This window comes from Pocillopora damicornis, chromosome 9 (assembly GCF_964200805.1).
Source record: "Pocillopora damicornis chromosome 9, jaPocDami1.2, whole genome shotgun sequence".
Classification (NCBI taxonomy): domain Eukaryota; kingdom Metazoa; phylum Cnidaria; class Anthozoa; order Scleractinia; family Pocilloporidae; genus Pocillopora; species Pocillopora damicornis.
In genome coordinates, this window is record NC_142678.1 from 2,577,759 (window position 1) to 2,602,082 (window position 24,324).

At 38.1% G+C, this 24,324-nt stretch overlaps 1 protein-coding gene across 1 annotated transcript; it reads right to left on the minus strand.

Moving 5' to 3' along the window:
• Positions 1 to 112: 112 nt before the first annotated feature.
• Positions 113 to 23,819, minus strand: LOC113675999 (transient receptor potential cation channel subfamily M member-like 2). The gene is made up of 34 exons (XM_089183468.1): positions 23,687 to 23,819; positions 21,733 to 21,930; positions 17,628 to 17,716; positions 17,148 to 17,316; positions 16,511 to 16,709; positions 15,970 to 16,115; positions 15,243 to 15,441; positions 14,070 to 14,232; positions 13,449 to 13,587; positions 12,764 to 12,842; positions 11,839 to 11,939; positions 11,273 to 11,407; positions 11,066 to 11,110; positions 10,496 to 10,661; positions 9,922 to 10,147; positions 9,284 to 9,509; positions 8,593 to 8,881; positions 7,843 to 7,955; positions 7,612 to 7,764; positions 6,850 to 7,098; positions 6,185 to 6,371; positions 5,827 to 5,950; positions 5,326 to 5,516; positions 4,626 to 4,758; positions 4,314 to 4,539; positions 4,095 to 4,122; positions 3,700 to 3,833; positions 3,212 to 3,300; positions 2,821 to 2,928; positions 2,333 to 2,419; positions 1,889 to 1,991; positions 1,400 to 1,543; positions 1,198 to 1,311; positions 113 to 905 (listed from the first exon to the last, which is right to left on the minus strand). Exons 2-34 carry the CDS (start codon positions 21,883 to 21,885, stop codon positions 789 to 791), a joined length of 4,824 nt encoding a protein of 1,607 aa, XP_089039594.1. The 5' UTR covers positions 21,886 to 21,930; positions 23,687 to 23,819; the 3' UTR covers positions 113 to 788.
• Between the last annotated feature and the right edge of the window lie 505 nt (positions 23,820 to 24,324).

A 24,324-nucleotide genomic window follows, 5' to 3' on the forward strand; every position in this document is an offset into this window, starting at 1 on the left:
TGAAGTTACTTTTTCTCTCCAATTTTTTCTTCCTGTTTCCTGCCTGTTTAGCAGGGTACGTAAGGAAATGAAATAACAAAGATTCAGTGAGAGTGAACAGAAACACTCCAAAGACTAAAGCTGAGTTTTTATTCAGTTCACTTTTGTTGGAAATTCTATTTACAAAATGTTAACAATTAGTGAGAAGTTTAACAGTGACAGATCCAAGGGAGGGCTGAGTAGGGAGGATTTTCTGCCCCTCCACACCACTTGTGCCCCCTTCTGTTCTAGAGACACGTATGTTTTGAGAAAAGTTATCTCTTGAGTAGTGAGTAACGTTGGTTAAAAGAAAGAAGAATAAAAGACTCAGAAATAAATAAAAAATTAATGTGTGTTAATGATTCAAATATAAACTTTGTTGGAAAGAAAAATTTCATAATTTATCCAACAACACTCCTTGGTGAATCTATTTCATACAAAAATAACAACCTACAATTATTGAAATTCATGAAAAAACAAAAGAGTATTGGAAATTAACCACTTTTCAATTAAAAAAAATAAATACAATCAGCTTCGTGTCCTGACAAGCTTTGTAACAAGGACAGTTTATCTTTGATCACGAACTACACTGCTTTACATCTAAAAAGATTTAGAAATGTCTTCTAAGCAGTATGAAACTACCATCAATACTATACAGGTTCAAATACTATTCACATGACGTGAAAAATAAATAACCTCTTTCACCCACACTGTGAAAGGAAACCCCCTCTTGAAAATATTCCATTTTTTTTTCCCTTTGGTGTTTGATTTTAAAATGCTGCGTTTCTAATTTCGGCGACTTTTTCCAGTATAGACACGTGACTTGCAAAAAGAGGAATATTGCCACTGACCCTCTGCCACCGCACTGCGGCCGCGTCGTCTCCGGCCTGTGAATGTGAATCGAAGAATTTTCAAAAAGGTTAAAAAAGGGGTTTCGTTGAGAGACTGAGGAGGACGAAGAGGAGGAGGAGGGGGGGGGGGGGGGGGGGGGGGTTGACGCGACCGGTAAGTGAGCGTCCATGTATCAAGACAATAAGTGTGTGGTAATAGGTATATGAAAAGTAAAACTTTTCGCCCAAAAAAGGTTGTAGTTGGTTTACAAATTAGCGAAGGTTTGTAGAGCCTCTCTTCACCCCTCCCTTCTCATCTTCCAGGCGTCCCAATACAAAAACAACTCACTTGTAGCTTGAATTCACTGAATATTTCTCCGGTGTCGTCGTGGAAATTGACGGCCACTGTTTCCATCCAAGCGTTGTCTGTGTTTCTGGGATCATCGACGTAACCTTTGTATACCTGGAAAATCACGAAAATAATAGTTATTGCTGCGGCCTGGAGTGTATCTTTCCTTCATAGAAAAGGGCAAATAAATTAATCGAGTCACCTCGACTCCGTTGTGAAAGAGTCTGTCGATTTGCCAGCTGATTTTCTCTCTTTCTGCGTCAGTGACACTGAGCTTTGCCATTGCCTCTTCTCCAAACTCCGCCTTAAGAACTTGAGTTACAACTTGCCCCGGTTCGACCATACCCTGAGAAGGTAGAAAATGAATGAATACATGAAAGATCGCGTCAACGAACCAACAAGCAAACGAATGAACAAAACAACCACACAACTAATGAAAGGGAAGAACGAGCGAACACGCGAGAATACGATTGGCCGAACGAAAGAGAAATTGAGAAATAAACAAAGTAAAAATAAGCGAGCGAACAAGCAAGTGAACGAACGAATAAACGCGAGCACACGCGAATGAAATAACGAACGAGGTGAACAAACCGAGAGAGGGAAGGTTTATTGGACAAGTGCGACTACTGATAGTAAATAAATGTCAAAAATGTACAAACAGCGACTGCTAAACTCTAATTGAGAAACTTACCCCTGGTATGGCCCACTGACTATTGTCCCTTCTTTGAATAGCAACAAACTCAAGAACTTTTTTCCCTCCGTCTAACATAACACCGCCGCTGGTTCTCTTCCACCTGATAAATATCACACAACAAAATACATTGGTAAAGCTTAACCCATAAGGAAAAAGTGAAGTAACAACACAAGCTTCTTTCTGCTGCGGTAAGAGAACAAACCTGTAAGATAATAGGGATCAAGGGTAAAACAAGAGTATAAGGACGGGAGACACTACTGTCTACACATGACAGGTGTCCTGGTAAAAGTCATGAGCGCGGTACCAAACGTAGGAAGTGTAACTAGTGACGAGGGCATGGTCGGCTGCCTAACAGTGTGGCCCCTCTTTACATCGCAACATAGCAAGATGCAGTTTCCATTAAAATTAAAGATATTCACAAGACTGTGGTCTTTTCATTACCGTGTAACAATTGGATCAGCGGCGTGGTTGGGACCGAATCGTCCCAGGAGTCCTCTTCCTACGACGCCCGTGCGGCCCATAGGATTACTGGTGAGAGGAAAAAAGAAGTACCGATTTACCATCTTTTTTAAACAAGATAAAGGTAGGTTTCATGGTTTTGCTTCGCTTAGTGGATTAGTTTCCGGTTAGAAGATACCGGTACGACAGAACCTGAATTTCGTTCCGCTCTGACTTGCAAAATGGGATTGCACGTAAAAGTGAAACTGATTTTTTCCAGAATGAATGTCTTAGCTCTAACTATGCTACCATACAAACTAAAAGGTTTTCACATATAGTTAAATTGTCCAAAAATTCTACAACCCATTAGCGAGACTGCTGAATAATAAATCACGCTAAAAGGTGTCGTGGAATGATGTCACAGGTCACCCAGCAACCAGTTAATTGTGAATAGTCTCACAACATAAAAATTCTTTCGCATATATACATACAGCGGTAGTCCGTCTTTCACTCGGTACGGTCCCATATGACTAGCACGGTTTACTTTATATTCATCGTCGAGCCTGTTATAGGCCAGCGGTGGACGAGCTGAAGGATGCCTAAAAAGAACAACATGAATAACTAAGGTGAGTAACTATGGTAACATAAAAAACACACCACCACATAAACTCATAGGGTGGGTGTGACCAAACGCCTGGCACCCAACGACGCAACCTTTATATCAGGTAATATTTGCTGTTTTTGATGAAGAATGGCTCTTAGATGACGAATGGATTATATAACAATTCAAACCATAGTAGTGTGGTTGTATTTCTTTCCTAAAATATCACGTTGACCAATCACAACGCGTGTTATATGATGCCATGGCATAAAGCAACTTACATGCTCATTAAGTCGTAGTCAGCCCATGGAGGTTTCTTCAGAACAATAGGGGCGGTATAATTTACAGGACTGTAATCTGGTAAGTCCACCTTCGAAAAGAGTTATGTATCAGCGGTAAATACGACAAAATAGAATATGAAAAAAAACGAACGTCAGGCCGAAGAAGTAGAACAGTCGACCTACAGAACAGGCGAAACACGCGGGAAAATGCAAGCGCGGAAACAATCGGCTTCAAGCAGAGGAACGCGCGTCACCAGCGAAAAGCGCGGATAACGTAACAGAGAAAATAGCATGGACTACAAGCGGCCACACGTTAACTACGAAAAAAAGAAAGCGGGAAGATGCAATTGGAAGCAAGAGCAATGAAACTTGTGCTTCAACAGCCCTTACGGACAGTGGAAAGACTTAAACGAAACGCGTTCGGTGCAGGACAACGCAACGACGAAAAACATTAACTTAGGCGAAAAAAATGAAGAAGAGTCACTCACTTCCCACGGCACGTTATCATCCGGAACCTGAAATCTCTTCACAGTGGATTGCGGGTAGGGCGTTGCGCGTGCCTTGTGATGGATGAACGCTGGAGCTACTGGACGGAGATCAAGAATGTTGGCGGGCGCAGTTTCTAAAATGAGAAAGATCAAAATTATCTAATTTGATTATGAGAACCTTTTTATGGTCGCAAGAGGTAAATATTCTACAACATTATAATATAAAAAGGTTTCTCGTGGACTTCGACAAGTGATAAAACCGAAAACCCTACTTCTGTTCTAGGCTTTTCCTATTGGGCCAATAAAAACAAGGGATTTGCAGCAAAATGCTAATGAAGTATAATTACGGTAAGGTGGATTAATTACTAACATTTAACAAAATTACATTCACTCACCTGACGACGGCATGGAGGAAGTTTGAACCTACAACAATGAAAAATGTTGTGAGCATTCCTTCAATTAAGCACAGTTTTAGAATTATGAATCAGAATTAAACAATAGCTCCATGAGAATAAAGGAAATGATCGACAACTGAAGAAGTTCTTAATTGCTAAAAAACCCCCTTCCTTTTCATTACTGTGGGGAATATACAAAGAACGGTATGGATAAAACACCTTTTGACTATGAGCCAAATCCACCAACGTCTTCATCGTTTCTAATATCGATGCCACGTTGTCCTCCATTCGCGCCAGTCTCCGCTCCAAAGCACCAGTGTCACGCGTCGGCGGTCTAAAATCTATATTCGGCTGAGCTACTCCGGGGGCGCTCTCCGAGTCCACGGCACTAGTGTCCATCACACATTCCATTATACGGTCAAGCTTAACAGTGGCGTCGTTTACCCTGTTAGAGGAAACAAGGGTAAGAAGGAGTGAATTGAAATCGTTATGAGAATTGCTATGTTCATAACACAACACCACACCACAAACCTGTCTCCGAGGGTACAGACTCTTTTTTCCAATGTGTTCTTCTCCTCTGTTCGTTTCGTGTGAAGGAAGTACTCTGCTCCCTGAAACTCCCAGTTCTCAAGTTGCTCCTTCTCGTAATCAGTCAATTTAATTTCTTCAAATAAAAATGAAGGTAAAATTGTTTATACCATTGTTTCTACCATAGAAGTGCATGGACCCTCGGCGTCTCTAAACCCTTTGACCCTTTAACCCCGAGGTGTGACTAGCATCTAATTTCTCCTCACAATATCACCCTAAATCACAGATTAAGGTCACGAGAATAAAGGAAATGATCCCCAACGAAAGACGCCCTTGATTGTTGACCAATTCTCCTTGTCAGCACCTTAAGAAATGTAGTGAGAACAGTATAGAGAATATGCATACTGATGTTAGAATGTAAAGGGTTAAATGCATTTTTTTTCAGTTTTGATTACTGTAAACAACGTTACTACACATAGATACTGTTGAATTTTACAATCTCCAGGAGGAGCTTTGGTTGCGTCATAAAAAAAGTTACCTGATTCCACCCTAACGCTCCGTAGTATTCGAGTGATCCCTCCTGGCAATAAATTCGTTAAAGTCCCCCTTTACACTCAGTTAGCGACTCCCCCCCCCCCCCCCCGGCAATACATACTGACATAATGACTGGTCCCAAATATCAAACCTATCGGTAAATACGTACTCATAGAGCTGACCGAGGGAGGATTTCCACAGCGGCATAGCCGCCATATCCATCGGATGGAGATCAGGACGTGAGAGATGAAGATCAAAGGAGGAAAGAACAGCGGTCTTCCGTGATATTCAGCGATCAGTTCATATCGCTGAAACTTCCATACCTTGTCCGAGTCTTCTTGCACTCTCTCGAAAGTGTAACTAAGAAAAAGCCAAAACAGATATTCCCTTGAGCAAGTTTCAATTGAGTTTCGAAAGTAATCCTAGATTGCTTTACTTCGCTCTCTCTTCACGAAAGGGAATCTCGACACAGAATAGCTCAGGTCGTAAAAAGCGATCTAAAATAAAACAATCCGAAGCTAAATGTGGTAACTCAAACACACGCAGCAAGACAAAACACCGACCAAAGTTACGGGAAGTTAGAGTTTTTGTTTTTCCCAAATTTTCACCAGAAGAAAAACCAACCTGAGGCTCTAAAATAGTGAAAAAACAGGTTAAGAATCTAAATTACCTGAAAATGGCGATGAGAAGATTAAGTAAAAGAACATTTGTAAACAACATGTAGCCAGCTAAGAGCGCCGGCGACAGCCATTTAGCAGTAGGATGAACCTCAAAATACTCTGAGGGCTTTTGACCTGAAAACACAAAAAAAACAACAACAAAAGGTTGAAACTTTACGTGATGTTACTAAGGCAGAGTCATACTTGCCCTTTGTTACTTCTCACAAAGTTTCATCCAATCACAGCAAGCCTGTGAGCAGGCTGGTGTAGTAATCTATTCTTATAATCTGTTTGTTAAATATTATATCAATATCGTAAAGGAAACGTTACATTTTAATCACAGAAGAGTAAGATGGTTGATCCAGCTACCTGAAATTTCTTCGAGAAAGAGTTCTCCGTACATCTGCCAGTAAGGTAGGTCCAGTATTCCACGGATCACCTGATCCCAGGTCTTGGCGAACTGTCCGGGGCCTGGGAATGACACCGCTTGCAGTGCGATTCCATAAGCGATAATAAATATGGCCAAAATGATTACAAACTGCTTCAGATCCTCAAGCTATGACAACAAATAAAAACAAGAAAAAAAGAGGTATTTAGAAATTGCTAACGTTGCAATAACACGAAGCATTAACTAAGAGTCAAACGTGAATAAATTAAAGGGGCTTTTAAGGACCTTAACTAAGGGTATCTTTTTTGTACATAACGCGGTTTATTACACAATTGAAGATAATTTTCGAATGGTCAAGTTACATACCTCTTACTAACCGAGCTCGAGATTTGTACTCTAAGTTACGCACCGCGTTTTTTCCGCTCGGATTTATAGTAAGAGCAAAAAAAAAGAGGGTTCGTTATTTATATCTCTGGACTCTGGGTTCAAGTAGAGGGGAAAGATTTCATAGCAAAGAAACTTTTGAATTTAGCGGGCCATACAGTGAAATACAGCCCACTAAATTGACCAAACAAACCACGCGTACCCCATCTCCACGGAAACAGAAAAAGTCAGGTAATTATACCATTACGTCACACAATCTTACCATTTTTCTAATCATGACAAGTTTGGGACCGAGCTGTCTGTTGACAGAAACGATCTGAAGGGAACGCACGATAAACACTATTATATTCAGTGAAAATATGATCCGGGCAGCTTCATAGGTTGAATCAAAAAAGCGCAGACATGCTGCAACCACAAAAGCCAGGAGTGCAAATGTGTCCACGAGATTCCACGTGTCACTGAAGTAAACACTAAGTTTGTCACCAAAGGTCTTCGGTTGTTGAGCCGCCAGCTGATTAAAAGAAAAGAACAGAAAAAAAATCATCAGATAAAGATTAAAAATTAGTAAATTACGGAGAGAAACTTTTCTAAGGTGAAAGTCGGCATCTTTTGCGCCCTTCAACTTTGAAATCAAGACTAATTCGGGCCGTTGTGAGCTACAGGTAGCGCAACTAAACATTCGTCAAGTTTTATCTCGGAAAGTAGTGAGCCACAAGTAGACCAACCGTAAATTATTTAAGTTTCCCTGTCAGTTTACACTCCTGAGCAGAGAGAGGTATTGCGATAGAAAAGGTTAATTCCTTAGAATATCTTAGGATACAACAAAACATCGACCTATCATTCCAGAGTACACCAAACTAAACACTCGGCCATTTAATTTTCACACGTAATATTTCGGTGCTGTGTGATCATGGATTAAACATCACGCTAGACTGTCATGTGACCTATTATGCGCCTTGACCATGTGACATAATACTTGTCATGATCACGTGATGTCATCTTATGACGTCATCGTGTTACCCACCTGTCTAATTTCTTCCATTATGATAGTGAGGATCCAGAAGTAAAGAACAAATTCCACCACACTTAATCCGCCGAGAGTCTTGGACGAGTCAAATTTCGGGAAGTACATCGTGATTACGTAACCATAAAGCAAGATGAATGCTATGTAAGACACCTGCAAATGTGACATCAAATGGATGAAAAACTTTCAAAGTTGGGATATGTCGTTAAGGTATTATGTGTAAAAGCTTACCAAATTTCCCATAAACTTAGTGAACGGCGCTGAGTAGAAGGATGTGATTCTATCATAAAAAGTCATGTCTGTGGATCGCATCATATGCTCCATAGAATGATCTTCTTGAAGCTCTAAAAAAAAAAAAAAAAAAAGTGTTTAAATGAGTTGAGAAAATATTTTATTCTATAAATATTGTATTCTATCCAATGACAATTTGGATTAATGTCAGTTTCTGAGCAACTACGCACCTACCCCTCCCCTAACCCAGCAACAATCAACTGATAACAACTAAGGGTTAATGTGAGGTTAGGGGAGGGGTAGGTGTGTAGTTGTTCAGATACTGACATTGATCTGATAATTTCAGGGGCTAAAGAACTATTTTAATTGTTTCATAAAGCTTACATCAGTTTCACGGGATCAATATCAGTATCTGGGCAACGGCCCACCTACCCCTCCCCTAACCCAACATTCACTCTAACTTGTCATCAATTGACTGTTGTTGGGTTAGGGGAGGGGTAGGTGGGCCATTGCCCAGATACTGATACTGATCCGTTTCACGCCTAGCACAAAAAAAAATCTACGTATAGAATTGCTTTAGTCCAAGATTCTTATCGGTTTCGAAAGAGAACGTCATCTTCAAAGGACTTCAAAAGTCTTCACAAACGACTTAATGGACAAGATACTTGATGAAGTTCTTAATTCTCACAATAGAATCAGAAGATTCGTAGAGTGATTGATTGGGAGAATCACTATTCAAAGGTTCTTTACCTGGAATATGTTCCACTATCTCTTCAACTATGTCCTCCACTATATCTTCCTCTTCTCCTACTTTAGATTCTTCGTCGAGGTTAGTCTTAGGATTTCCGTTTCTGACAGTTTCAACCTTTTGTAGTTCGACTGTTTCTCCTGTTATGCTGGGTCTCCTTATATTCTTCATACTTTTAGAGTACAATCCCTTCTGCGACAGACGAGCTGCGGCCTCTCTTTCGTGCTGCTCATCCGGGACAAAGTAAATCAGGGGAAAAATCAGGAATGGACAGAACGTGCAAAGAATGATCTGAGGAACAAAACGGTACATCGTAAACGAAGATTGCGCAGGGTTACAAAAACTAATGGAGAAAAAATTAATTAAGAACGATAGAAGAAAGAAAGAAACGATCATAATTAGTTTCCAATGCTGTTTCGTAAAAATTCTTAGGTCCGGCGCTTAATGGAGTAGACAAGGTACACAAGTATGAAGAGATCCCAGCCAGTGTTCGGACTCAGGCCCCTCGCACCAGAGTCTGATGCACTAGCAATAAGACTAGCCACTCCTGGTAACAATAAGTGGGGGGTGGGTAAAGTTTTGAATTTCATATACCTACGGTCCTTTCACTCAATAACCCACGCGCGCGGCTTAAGGAACTTTTAATCGTCTTAACTAATTCCACCCCTCCCCCGAGAAGTCATGTTTTTCTACCTTCCACCATTTAGTGTTCATGGCCATCGCTCCCATCCAGAGTCGGGTGAGTAGCACTTGGCAGCTCGTATGTGCAATGAAATTCTGATCTTCAGCCATGACAGCCAGATCAAGTGCTGTCAGGTTACCGAAATTATCCAGTTCTTTAACGAGCAGTGTCTGGGAGAGATTTTCATTCTCTTCGTAACATTCTTGAAGTACGCCGATTGCATGTTGTTCAAAATCGCTGCAAGAGAGTTAACAGCAGCGCTCAGAACATCGAAAATGCTTGAAAAAATAAAAGTTGATAACCGAAAAGAGAGACTGAACCTATTCGAAGTCGTTACAAAGACTGTCAATGGCTGGTAGAATTATCAAAATCTCGACCATCTGTGTCTGAAAACTTTTATCCAGTCACACAATATTTTGTCACGTATCATACAATTCCCCAGCCTAAGACTACGTGGCTACTTAACTGTTTACAACCTTATATCAGTATGCATATTCTCTACACTGTTTTCTTCACATTTCGTATAGCACTGACAAGGAGAATTTGTTTAAAAACAAAGTGCTTCATTTGTTGGTGATACTGTTGAGAGAAATTAGTTTTTAGTCACTCTGTTTAAATGTGCAGCGGATACAAGGAGAACGATACTCACTTCGCAACCTCCAGCAGCTCTGGGCTGATGTCAGTGATGGTATCATCAGCACGCGCCTTTCCCGCCATGGATTTAAGAAGACGCGTTGCCATGAGCGCGGTTGCGATCTGTTCTCGGCCCATGCTCCACATGAGCTTGGCCATCTCTTTCCGGTTACTAAGCACTGCCCAGATAAATACGTCACGATACGGTGTCTTTAAAGGGTCGATTCTGTGAAGGGGATTGCCTAGAAGTAAAAAAAGGGTAAACAATTAAGTTGTATCTTATCATAGTCGCGCAGTTATTGGCAGAATAACACTATAAATAAAAACCTTTGCGTTGCGTGACAGCTGCAAAGGAGACTTGTTGAAATACAAACCATACTCTTTAATAAATCAGAGCGCGCGAACTGACCCATACATTTTACAAACATCAATTCTCCCGGGATCGTCTCTTAAGGTTTGGCTCAAATGGTACTAACAAATGACAAAGCTATAAATCATAATGACAGACAAAAATGATAACGACGGCTATGAATCTTGTGATGATAACAATACTATTGACAGAGCGCTAAGTTCTTAGATGTGTTACTTACATACAATAGCTGGCTGGATGATTTTTCGACTTTTGCCCCTTTCCTCAGGAAGTGAGGTCATATAACGTGGATCCCGAAGATAAAGGCTATGATATGAATCGCCCATCAATTCTTCTATCACTTCACCAATAACCCTCAGGTTTAAGGCTGTAATATTCTTTTTATTCTGTAGAGAAAGGAATGATTATGCTTAATTTTTTTTTCGCACCCTCAGAAAAATAAATTCGTCACTTCTGGAATGCGCGGGGTAACATGCAACCAGCGGTCAGCGCAGGAAATCGTGTGACCAATCTCAAGCGCAAGAAAACAGGACGAGATGGAGAAGCGCGGGAAAACATGTCAATAGTATGTTGATGGACGCAAAAAGAAAAAAGAATTTGCAGGTGCCATTCAGCCAGAGTGTCTATCTCACAGAGTTTTTGAAACGGAATTTCCACAAAAAGAGGCATGTTTTTTAGATGCTTTCCTAGAAGTTACGTAAAACGGGTAAAAATGGAACTGATGAAAAGCGCACAAAACGTGAAAATTTAAGCAGCAAATTTAAAAATATACATATAAAATCATACGCACCATTTCTTTTTGAACCAGAGGCTTTATGACGCTGTTACTTGGGACCTGAAAATTAAACGATATTGCATTTTCGATATCAGCAAGGAATTTCGAAAACGTTACAGAAAAAAGAAATATATTTTCATGATGTTTCGCGTAAAACTTAACTCCAAATATTGTGATCGAAGTCAAACTCCTCGTGGAATCAACAAGTCTCTACTAACTCACCCCAGCATACAACTGACATAATATCTGCGGTGTAAGAAATTCTCTCATGCTGAGACCATTCTGTAGGAATAGTTCAACAAATCCTGGCTTATCGTCGAGCAAAGCTGCCAACATAGGATTAGTCAGTGCCTCCGTCTACAGAAAGAGAACGATAACAATTATTGTCTTATAATACGTGCAGTCCGTGAACGCTTTAATTGCAAAACACTAGATGAAAATTCCCCTAAGCGCGAAAATTCCAACTAAGCGCGCACAACACACATTGCATTTTCGTGTATTCAGGCGAGCGCGAGGCGAGTGCAAAGCTGCGGTCACGTACAAAAGGACGAGCGTAAGAGAAATGGCGCGTTATTTCGCCCTTTTTTCGCGCCATTCATCTCGCGGGTAACTCGCGCGCCCCTCAATCTCGCTTCACACATGCCTCCACTCGCCTGAAAAACGCAAAACAAAAAAAAGGAATGTTACACCTTTTCCAAAACTTGTTGGAAGGTTGTCAAGCTTTACATGTATTCGTTCGCGAGACAAGAGAAGATTGGGCAAGTTACATATGAAAACATAAAAGTTACCGTCCAACGTTTGTCATCAGTGAAGATCTCACTTTTAGCGACGTCAATCCGGTTCCAGGCCAGTGCCAAATTTAACTGCATCAAAGGAGCGGAACTGTTGGCTAGGAGAGATACCAGAATAACATTGATGTTCACAGGTTTAATTGGTTCTACAGGACAGCTTAGTGCGAATGTTGTAACACAAACAACAATCGTCTAGTTTCTACAACTCAGTTAAGTGAATTGCCTGATAATATAACACAATAACCGAGCTAGAGCTCGGACCCAGACCTCTCGACCCAAAGTCCAGCGCGCTAACTATAAGGACAGTGCATCTTCAACTATGCACGAAGTGGCTATAGGCTATTGAGCCTTACGGCCCAAACAGCTCCCTTAACAACAGCTCAAGATGTTTCTCATCGACACACATTCAATCTCTTGTAAAGAGTCCCACAGCCACGCTTTAACTCACTAATACAGTAACGCATCTCCCTCTCTATTTAAATCTCTGTTTCCTCTCTCTCTATACCTAATATTAACTGATCTGATAATAATAACTGATCTATCCAACCTCTCTACTGAATGGCACCTGTCTACAACTTCTCTGTTTGTCAGTTTTTAATGATCCACCTTACTATTAAAAAAAGAAAAGAACAATTTCAAAAGCGTGAAAAAAACAAAACAAAACAGGTAATAGTCCATTTTACAGTTGTGTGCTTGGTTGCCAAGCCTTTGAACAGGAGTGAAGCTAAGGGTGACCTTGTTATGATACAAACCTTGCTGCTTTTGAAATGCAAATTAATTTGTTATCATGCTAACTAGATTCTGGTCTCTAACACAACAAGGTCACCTTCAGCCTCACTCCAAATCAAAGACTTGGCAACTAAGTACACAACTGTAAAATAGCCTATTGAGAGATCAAAATATCACTAAATTATTATCATACCTTTTAGGAGGGCTTTTAGAATTGCAAGATCAATGTCTTGAGATATATTGGTCTCGTCATCCATTCGGTAAATAGAGATCTACAAAAACAACAAATGTTTGAACCATTTCACTCCCACAAGTGACCAGGACAGAATTTCTCCTAACAATATCAATACAATATTAAGCAGACAAGTGACGAGAATAAAGAAAATATCTATCAGGGGATTACTAGTTGATCCAATACCAAATTCTCCGAACAAACATCATAAGAATTGTATTGAAAACAGTAGGGAGACTTGCTAATGAGATCTTGAGAGTGACAGAATTAATATACTACGATGGAAACTCCAGTGAAAGTTCAGAGAAGTATTTCATTTTTCAATCGGGACTGAAGGCTACGTTTCTCGAGTCGGTGCCCTGGATAAGGAGTTCTGTGGACGGTTTTGTGGCAAAACTAAGCACAGCGCAAACTTAAACATCCAGGAAACTTCCACCTCGTTGCCAGACGATCAGAGATCATGATATTTCAGACATTTTTCAACTGAAAATTCATATCATTCATGCCATCATCCATGGTACATAAATTTAATTGAGGAAAAGGAAATAGAACATTTTTTACAGATTCCCCCTATACAATATGAACAAGAAAAGACTGCAATACTAAGTGTAACCCAAAAAATTGAAAAAAAAAATAAGGGACATACCATCTTATCGTCTTCAAGTACTTCTTCGATCATCTTGTAATGTTCGTCAACTTCTTGCTCCTTCCTAAATTGAAACACGTCCGCCACCTTAGCTCGTATTTTCCCTTCATACTGAGGATCGACGATAAATTTCCCGTCACTGACGATAAAAAAAAGAAACGAAAAACCGCAAGGAAGACTGTCTTAACATTAGTGATCAAAACAAAAATAAACAAAAGGCAGAAAAGCAAAAGGGCTACGTATTACACGCGGGGAATCATGCAAATGACGTTGAGCGCAGGAAGCAAATTACTGCTACGATAATCGGGAAAAAATTACCTCGCTCCTTAAACGCGTTAAAATACAAAGCCCATGCTAAGAGCGGTAAATTACGCAGCAGGCACCAAGCGCGGAAAAATATGTCATTTTACGCGGGAAAAAAATGTATTCGCTGCAATTGCACAAACCACACAACCCATGATAAACGCGGGAAATCACGCATCCAGCGCCAAGCGCGGGTAAACATGTCACTGGTGCGATGCGCGGGAAAAATGCGACGGCGCTTGATGAAAACATTTACCTGAATACTCTATTTGGACCATAAACGAAGTAATTGAGCCACAATTGGTCATTAATTCTCACCTTTTAGTGGTGTGGCTGTAGGCATAAGCCACCACATCTGCTGCACGACCACTTCCATCAATTACAACAGCTGGGATTTTCTTTTTGATTAACTCACACATGGTACGAACAGTGTTTGGTCCACCCTCCAAAACCAATAGGACCACAGGGACACCAATGGCACCTTGCAAATGATCGACAACCGATTGTTAACCATGTAAAAAAAGTGAAATTCAGACGCCATTTTTTAGACTGTATCTATTTTTGTGTCTACAGCGAATGTTTTTCTTTCCTGCATTTTTTTTTTTTTTTTTTTTTTGATTCGCTGCTAACATGTAATTTTTTTCCTTAAAAATGCTAATTTGTTTCACTTTAAACGACTGTGAATATATGAAAGTCATATATCTGAACTGCGGTTAAAAACGTGAATATGAAAGCGATCTACGCGGTAATGAACACTAGTGGAGCAGTAGTGAAAATAAGACCTGAAAAAAATTCAGGCCTGTACGGGATTTGAACCCATGACCTCTGCGATACCGGTGCAGTGCTCTACCAACTGAGCTAACAAGTCAACTTGGAGCTGGTTATCATTTGGTTCCAAATAATCCCGTGAAGCGGTGAATAAACGACTGTATATATATGAAAGTCATATATCTGAACTGCAGATAAAGACGTGAATATGAAAGCGATCTTCGTAGTAGTGCTCAAGTAGTGCTCAAGTAGTGTTCTAAGCCTTATTTTCACTACTGCTCAAGTAGTGTTTATTACTGCAAAGATCGCTTCCATAATTACTTCTTTCACTTTGTTAATAATTTGATATTCTATATCCATTGTTCTATAGATTATATTCACATGAGCCATGCTATGAGCAATTTCATGGTACAACGACTGCAATGTCTTATCCAAACAACGTAACTAAACGTATTTTAGGGTATTAGCCTAAAATCTACCAGGGAAACCAAGGAATGTAAATCAACCAATCACAACAAACTTAAAAAACACTGTGCACCAATGAGAAGTCACGGCACCAAGCGCGGGAAAACGCGCCTTGCAAGGTCGCGATTGCTTCCATTCGATTGGTTGAGAAGGTGACGCGAGCTTTTCAAGCCATTGCAGAATGAGGCAACATAAGACCTAACCTAAGCAGCCACATTCAAACTAATTGATTTTAGCGTGGTCGACATTTGAACCAACCTGCAGCAGATCTAGAGTCAGTTTTGACTTTCATTACTGCTTCCTCAAATCTTGAGCGCAGGTTAATCTCCACACCGTACTTTCCTTCTGTTCCGTTATCCACCAACAGGAAGTGCGAATGATTTGAATCCAGCAAAGCCCCACTGGAACCTGGGACCTGTTCCATGCGGTAGTGGGCCGGATACAGACCATTTGTGTCCTACATAAAGAAAATAATTGCAACCGCTGATAGCTTCATTCTGCATAGTGACTATGCGGAGCTTTCGAAAGACCAGAGGCAAGGTACTCGCGAGGTTCGAGGTACCGGCAGGATTCCAGATTCCGACGGGCTAAAATAATACAGAGGACAGAATCCGCGTGGGGAATAAGCGCCTAAGTATAGGAGTTCTGAGGCGACTTAACTTGAGTTATGTTGAGTGGCTTAAGGGAAGGCAATGTTCCTTCACAGTGAACAGCATAAGAGCATTCTATATAGCAGCAGTTAGTTGGCGGGAAAAGAGAAACTTAGACACTACAACTGCCTTCATTGTTTGGGCAACGACAGTTTTGGCGGGAAATACACAGTGCGAGTTTTCGCCTGAAAGGAAGATTGCTACTTTTGGCGAGAAATGAACGACGCGGCTTTCGCTTTACGCTCACAGTTATTATATATTTATAAAAATAAACTATCCTTTCATAAGTCAAAAATAATCAGAGACTTGTGACCTTTGAAACTAAGCGTGTTTACCTTAGACGCTTTTAAAGAATCCTTTCTGTCCACAATGCCCCAAGTAGCGATGCCAATAACATTAACTTTATCCTCACTACCAAATGTGATTTCCTGTTCTCTCACGGCTTCACCCACATGCTTCATAACACCAGCATTGGTTCCACCTTAGGAGAAAAAAAAGGAAAATCGCCTCAAATCTCACAATCTCAGAAAGACCACTTTTCGATTGTGTATCAACAAAGTACTCACAGCGACCCATCTGAACGTAAACACAAGAAAACGACCCTGTGCGCGGGAAATCAATTGGTAATACTGAGTTTCACTTCATTACGCTCCCTGATTGGTTTAGAGAAGTCTCACCAGTCTTTAAACCAATCAGCTGCAAACAAAACTAAACCACTGAACTTTTCCCGCCATGTAGGCTGCTTTGAGTTCTCATCGACTCCTCGTGACATTTTCCTTTGCTCTGATTGGCATTCGTGATTCTCTCAGTTTTACTCAGTCAATGGCTCTGTCTGGATATTGCACACAGTGAGTATGTACTGAAAAAGGCACAAACCTGTTATAATCCAGGCACTCGTCGACTTAGCTGCTTTAATCAGACCTCTTCTGAACACTTCTTTCAATCTGGGTTTGAGAACAAAACTCTTGGCACCCCCCGTAACAGAAATAACCAGATTGGGAATTTCAAGATTCCATCTTTCAAGCATCAACTTTAGGATGAGCTGAACATCAGTGTCGTGTGACACGCGCACATACTACGGGTATAAAAAAGGAGACTTGGGATTACTTTCGCGTATTTCGGTAAAGGATATAGGAGAAAGTCTCTCACTCACTTTCATACACGTGCCATACACGACTGCCTTCCACTACTTTACCATTCCTCCCTGATAAACATAAGGTGTTTAAATGCCCCCTCCCCCAGGGGTTTCATTAAGGGCCAGGCACTGGGTAAATTTACCAGTTGTGAGGACGGTTTTTTTTCACCTGGTTTGACCATCTACAGAAAAGTTTATCCTACAAAGAAATTCAGTTCAATAAGTTTTGCCTGCCTGTGAAAACCAGTTGCCCTCCTGCTGAAAACGTCAAGGAAACCCATACCCTCCCCCCCCCCCTTCACCCCCTTCACTAACACCCGTACCTCTGACAAGACACCACAATAAATACAGTATCAATCATGGTCTGCAGCGACTTACTGGAGAGCGTTTATTCTGACTGCCTGTACCAAGGAAGTCAATCTCCCCATATGCATCAGTTTGCATCTGCCGTGTGCACCTTTCTGGGGTCCATTGATCACCAGTGTCCTCTCTGGCCACATTTAAATCATGTTGATTCTTAGTTCTACCACACATACACATTGGATTCCTAACATGGAAAAAAGGTATATTGAGTAACAGTGAGACTTACTTTCTGTTTCATTCATAACTGTTTTACTCTTGGTAGACGCCAGTAAACCAGCAGATATCCCTCTCTTTCTCAAGATAGTTTGAGATAAAATATTTATGCGAGATAGTTAGAGATAAAATATTTATGAAAGTTGAATTTTACATACAATTATAACCATTATCATTTACATCAGCACTCCATTATTCAGGTTGGAGTTATGCAAAAGACCTCAAATCTTACATATACAAAAGTAAAAAAAATCACATTTCTACAAAGGTTCATGTACATACTCTTCTGAGCGAGTCTTCTTTGCATCTTTCACAATTTTGATGCACTCCCGACCTCGAAAATGTCCAGCAATCCATGACTTCTTGCTTTTCTACAAAAATTTAAAAAGATTGGAAATGTCAAAAAAGCAGCATGTACTGATAAGAAATGTTGCTTTTGGTTTCAATGCTGGAAATTTTCCTACAAATGTCTTGTTTCATGATGGTCTCATGTACATCATCCATCTTCAGCACTCTTGGCATTTGGTAGGTTTAAAAAAATTGCTAGCTAAATTTTCAACCCAAGCCTCAGTTTAGTGGCCCATCTATGGTCTGAAGATGCAAGGAGGTTGCAATTATGTCTGTAACAGATATCACAAAGGCAATGTCTCTTTAAAAATTAAAAATAACTTTTGTAGCTTTTTTATTCCTCAACTTCCAGAGGTAAATAACATGTGCATGACTTCACATAACTTCAATAGATTGTTCTGCAAACAATTAGGGCTGACAATGAGGCCAGAAACTTTACAAGTGCAAAAGGACTATGAGAATTTCAACCCATATGTTATAAACTAATTCACTGAAGTGACAACTGAGAGAATTTTGCAGTCAAGTAAATTGTATAATTTCAAAATGATGAAATTTCTTTTAGTTTATGCTGTAACTGAAAATTTGTCAAAATTTGCAAGAGTAAAATGTGAAATGTGAATTAAGTGTGTCACATTCTAAAAAGCTCTAAAGAAGAACTGGAAACTAAAAGCCAAAAACTTATTTCAAAAATTCATCATTAGGGTGATAAAAATGATTCTCAAATTATTACATGGTCTGAAGTTGCACAATGACTGGTTACCTAAGTCTATCTATCAAGAGTTGGAAAAATAAAATGATGTATTTTCTGATCTACATGTATGATTTTGAATGCACTTAACAATATCATTGTTTGTGCTTAAACTTTTCAAACAAGTTTCAAAATCATTTCAACCGCTCAAGAATATCTAGCTTTACATAATTTAGTATAAACATACAGTATTAACAAATCCACTTACTGAGACTCGGCTGAACGTCTTCAGAGAAACTATACTTCCACGTTTGTCAAGCTCATAGAGAGTTGAAAATGACTCTTTCATGTTGAAAACACAAAGCTACTTCACAGCTTTAACAAAAAATACCAAATAATAATAACACATTCTGTGCAAAAATTTGTTGTCACCCAATTTGTTCGTCCTGAAACATGAAGGACGTGTTCCCATAACTTTAACCAACTTAAATAAAATCTTCACAATGGTTGAAAATCTGTGCTTTAGTTAAAGACTTGTTAAGCATGAAAAAAGACCTGAACATTGACTTGAGATAAATATTCAAGAAAAACCTTTTGAATTTGCATTTCAAAGCAAAAAATTTTGACTTATTAAAAACCTCATGTAGAAATAACCAGTGGGAGATGTACCTTGGTGCCAGTCACAAAACAAATAAATATCAAACATTACGAACTTTTCTCCTGTTATGAAAATACACTAAAAAAGAGATCTGTTGATCTAGAAGAAAATATAAAGATCAAAGTCTTTTAATTTTATCATCTGCTCTGTGGGTGTTAAATATCAAAAGCTTGTTTTCACAAAGTCAGTATAAAAACTCAGAACAATACAAACCACAAAACATAAAATTGCTATCCTTATTGAGTTCTTTTCAAAGTTTTTTTTAATCTGATCTCTTTGAACTGAATTTAAGTTATTTTATTGTAAGTCAATCTCAAAATGTTTTTCATGGTTAATTCATCGATCATGGCAATTCATTCTCCAACAAAAATTTCATTAACCCTCTACACCCTAACATCAGTATGCATATTCTCCATACTGTTCTCTATACATTTCCTAATGTACTGGCAAGGAGAATTTGTTTAACAATCAACAGGATTCTTCAGTTGATGATCATTTCCTTTATTCTCATAACCTTAATGTTTGATTCAGGGATGATATTGTAAGGAGAAATTAGATGCTGGTCACTCTCAGGGATTAAAGGTTTTCTGAATCTCTAGTTGAAGAGTAGCAATGGTATTCTGACTCATAATACAGCACAGCTAGAATTAGATTCAGTGTCAACTATTGAACTCTCAACATCTCATTTGGAATTCTCCCTTTCAGTGATGTAAGTTTCCATAAAATTGAATTGAGAGAATTTAATTTTGTATCATTCAAAACAACACCTCCTACTGGTAGGTTTGTCTTTTCTTAAAAACTCTTCACTTGATGACCTATTCATTTCACTTTATATTTTCTTTGCTTCAAACATTTTTGTCTCACCCTAAAGTGCAAATAAGAGAAAGGTCCCACCAGCTGAAGATCACTTCAAACTATAACATATAAATATATCAAATGCATATTATTGCACAGAATAACTGTATTCTTTTTTATACCTATTTTTCAAGTATATTTACCATTTTGTTGACTTCCTTTGAATCCTTAACATCATATTATCATTGCATATTATTAACTGTAGTTTTATGCTTCATTTTGTCATTACTAGCAATGTGGTAAACTTTTTAATTGTCTTAGATTGGTTTAATATCTTTTTTCAACTGATGCTTTGTCATTTGTGAAGACAGCTGTTAAATAACTCAGATGCACCTCACTTGGCATCAACAGCTCAAAGACCTAGCATTTCACTTATTTTATCAGAAAGATACTTATTTATGCATAAATTGTTTATCACCCTGTAATTTTTTAAATTTAAATTTTTATTTGCTCATTGAAATCATTACAATTATTTACAATTTTCATGATTTATTTGGGAAAATGCAGCTGAATGCTAATGGTACTGGACTGGTCTCTTCTCATTATGTTTAAACTAAATCTTTTCCTTACAGAAAGAAACTGAAACTCTGTACAAAAGTACTCAAAAGTGTTTTTTACCCAGGGAATTTTTTTTTGTACATTGTAATTCATATCCAACATGCACTCCTGGAATAACTGTTTGATAAGATTTTAAAATAAAGAAACAATACAATTATACACAAGTAGCCACAGCTTTTCCATCCTAACATTAGTAAGCATATTCTCCATACTGTTCTCTATACATTTCCTAAGGTGCTGACAAGGAGAATTTGTTTAACAATCAAGAGCTTCTTTCAGTAGAGATCATTTTCCTTAATGTAGGGAGAAATTAGATGGTAGTTGATCCTTAGGGTTAGGAGGATAAACAATATAGTTTAAATTTTTTAACTTAACAAAAGTAATACCTGGCTAATGTGTATTAGTTATCAAGTCTCAAGAGTTAAACCAAGCATAATATACCTACTTTTAAATAGGAAGATGAGAAGTTTCTACTACCACTTGCTGATAAAAACTGAAAATGATCAAATGATCGACCCTTTTCAATTAATAGATTAAAATGCAGTACTTGGTTAGTGTTCATGTATAAAGCTTCTTCAAAGGGTAATTTTCAAAATTTTAATTTTTAATTTTTAACTTTTTTTTGCTTAAGTGTTTCTCTCTATTTCTCAATGACATTAAACAATGTTTATGAAGTTACTGAATTTAACAATTAATCATAGGTAGAGATTATCATTTTCAAGACATCTGTTTTGATTTAACAGCAATTATTCCAAGGAATCAAAGTAAGATACCAGATAAATATAGGCAGAACTTTACATACACTGATTAGAATAAATATTAGTGGTAACTGTGTAATTTTACATGAATTCACTGTTCAGACAACCTTACTTTAATCAAATATTAAAGACAAAACACAAAATACCACTCCTTTAGCTTTAAAAGCAGGTATATGAAAATGATCCAAAATGAGCCTTTTCATCGCAAAAATCAAATTATTAGGGAGGGTAAGACAGTGTTTCAGAGCAAGCAGTTATTAAAGAACTCTGTATTTTTAGGTCAATGTAAAAATATGCAATCTACTGTGATTCAATTTTGTCCATTTGTCAAAAATTTACATTAAGAAAAGGATAATTTATGTTTTTATTCATTCAGTTTTGGGGGCATAGCTATATGCATGTATGATTCATTAAATTGCACTTGACAAAAAGCAAAACATTTCACCACCTTTAAATACAAAACTAAGCTTAATATCTCAATAATATTTCACATCTGAAAAATAAGAAGGTCTTTATACATACCTCCAATTGTTCAAATCCTGCCAGTGAACCAGACAATGATCCTTTTGATGTACGGCGGTGATTGCCACTAGTAGGGATCCACACATCTTTGGGAAGTCCAGCTAAACTCACAGAGCTGATAGATTGAACTTTGTTGGTCTTTAAACCCAACATATTCTAAATCAAAATTCTGAACCAGCTGATAAATAAGGAACCATTCTGTGAAAAAAAGGCAAAAGAAATTTATTATCATTATGACAACCAACATACATGTACCTAAATAGAGGTTATATGCAATATTCAATGATGAAAAAATATATTATCATCCACAAATTATCTAGATGTCATAAAGTCCCAATCAAATTTACCAGAACCAGGAAAGGCTTTGAAGAAATATAATATCCATCTGTTTCTACCCTGAGCTACATTAAAACGTGTTCTTAAGTAATTTTCATAGAAAATGAAACTGTGCGTAAAAGGTGAATGTTATTGATGATAATGGTTTCCACCTTTAATTAATTTTTGGAAACCAAAATTATTTCTAACACTAACAGGAATCTATACCATATTAAAATGAAAATTTTAAATAAAGGCAAAATGTTAGGAATGACCAATTAAAGCATCTTGTAACATTTACCATTTAATGTGACCCTTTAACCCCAAAGAGTGACTAGTTTCTCATTACTCCTTACAACATCACCCCTAAATCAAACATTTAGGTCACAGGAATAAAGTATATGATTGTCAACCAAAGAAGCTCTTTAATTCCATTTGTAATGGGCCTTGCCCACCATAGAGTCTCTGTGCTTCAGTAGTAGAGCATCAGAGCGTGGAATCTGAAGGTCTGAGGTTCGACTCTTCATGGGGACTCAGAATTTTTTCTTTTTCCCATGCTCATTAGAAGACTAATGTTTTTATTTTCTCATGGAAAAAATGTTTATGAATATGTTTATCTGATGAGTATTTTGTTTCTCAAATTTTGTCACCATTTTGACTGATGCTGACAAAACTTAATGATTTCCAATTCTGTCTTTAGTCATGCTTGTGATTAACAAATCATAGTTGTTAATGACTCATATTTTTACAGAATGAATCAGACTCAAATGTGTTTTAATGCCACAATCAACTCCTTAACCATATAAGGCCATGATTTATTTGAGATGCTGTTTTTGCAAGACACATAAAAGGTCTGGAAGAAAACATCTTGAGTGTGACAGGACTGGAAAATGCTTGTCACAGTTTATTTTAAATGTACAAACAGTCCTATTGTGCTCTGTATTACGAGTCCTAAAACTGTCAGGATCTTAATGACAAAATTCTAGATGATCTTTAGCAAATCTGAGTAAATTTTGCACATGGATAAATATTGTTTTACCAAGGAGCTACAAAGGACTGATGCACACTCTTAAAGTGCAGGTTACAGAGATCAAACATTTCAGACAGCCTCTATAGCTTGATAATCTGGTCTCTTGGGTATTTGCAAGCGATATATTTGCATAAAACCAAGGTATTATACCATGTTGACATTAAAAACGGGGTAATCGCAAAAATTTTACAATTAAACCAGTACCAAGATAATAAAGAAAGCAAAAGTAAGCTTTAACGTGTTTATAACTGTATTTAAATGTGACACTGTCGTCTTTACAAGTTAATCTGTACTAGTTTAAGACACTAGTCAATTAAGGTCTAATTTAACTTGAATGTATATCACACAGCTCAACTGAAAACTTTGACGAAAAATGCTACCCCGAATAAAACATCGTTTCTGTTTTTATTCAGTTTATTCTGTTATTTAAATTCCTATCCTCATATTTTGTTAATTTTAAAAATATAGATATTTATATAGTAACATTGCTTCGGTAGACTGGTAGAGTGTTGATATGTGCAGCAAATTGAATCGAGTAAGGCTTCTTCGATATTGTAAACAATCACGTTCACGAGGTCAGTTCACAACCCTATCTATAACTAGACATACCTTATATTCGTCATTTTAGACACTGAAAGTATCAGAAATCAGCTGATACTCAAACAAATTTCCTATTTGCACCGTCTTCGAAACTTCAGCTGTACCCGTCCGCCATTTTGTAAAGTGCTCCTGACGTCACATGGTTATACACGGTTACTCTGACAACACAATTATAAATTTTGTTTGATTCTGTGATGGTTTGCCCAAGTGAAATCTAGAATACTAAGAGAGTTTCCATTGCTACTTTTAAAATCTATCTTCCTGAGATTATATGTATATTTCCCAAATATTTTCTCTATAAAAGAGCTTTCAGTTTCTTGCTTGTCAGCTTTTGACTCATTAAAATAAGATTTTGCATCTCCTGTGAATAAAAGCTATATCACTCGAAAATTATTGCTTTAGTTAAAGATATTTCGCTTTTGATCGGAGTAGAACTCGCAGAAAAACCGATTGAAACCGAAAATGAGGAAATTTTTGCAATTGCGTTGACGTTTTTGATCCAAGAAATAGTTATTTTTGCTCTTTTTGTATAAAAAAGTGCCTCGGTGAATTATTCATTATAAATCAAATTCCCTTTTTCAAACAAAATTAACCGAAGTTTTCTGAAATAGCATCTTCTATAAGTACGTTTCTATCAAGTTTATTGC

Excerpts from the sequence above, each read along its gene's own strand:
- LOC113675999 (XM_089183468.1), bottom strand. The coding sequence starts at position 21,885 with ATGTTGGGTTTAAAGACCAACAAAGTTCAATCTATCAGCTCTGTGAGT. Across the intron at positions 10,148-10,495 it reads CATCCAGCCAGCTATTGTAT|GCAATCCCCTTCACAGAATC; the intron begins GTAAGTAACACA and ends TTTTACTTCTAG. Across the intron at positions 8,882-9,283 it reads TGAACACTAAATGGTGGAAG|ATCATTCTTTGCACGTTCTG; the intron begins GTAGAAAAACAT and ends TTTGTTCCTCAG.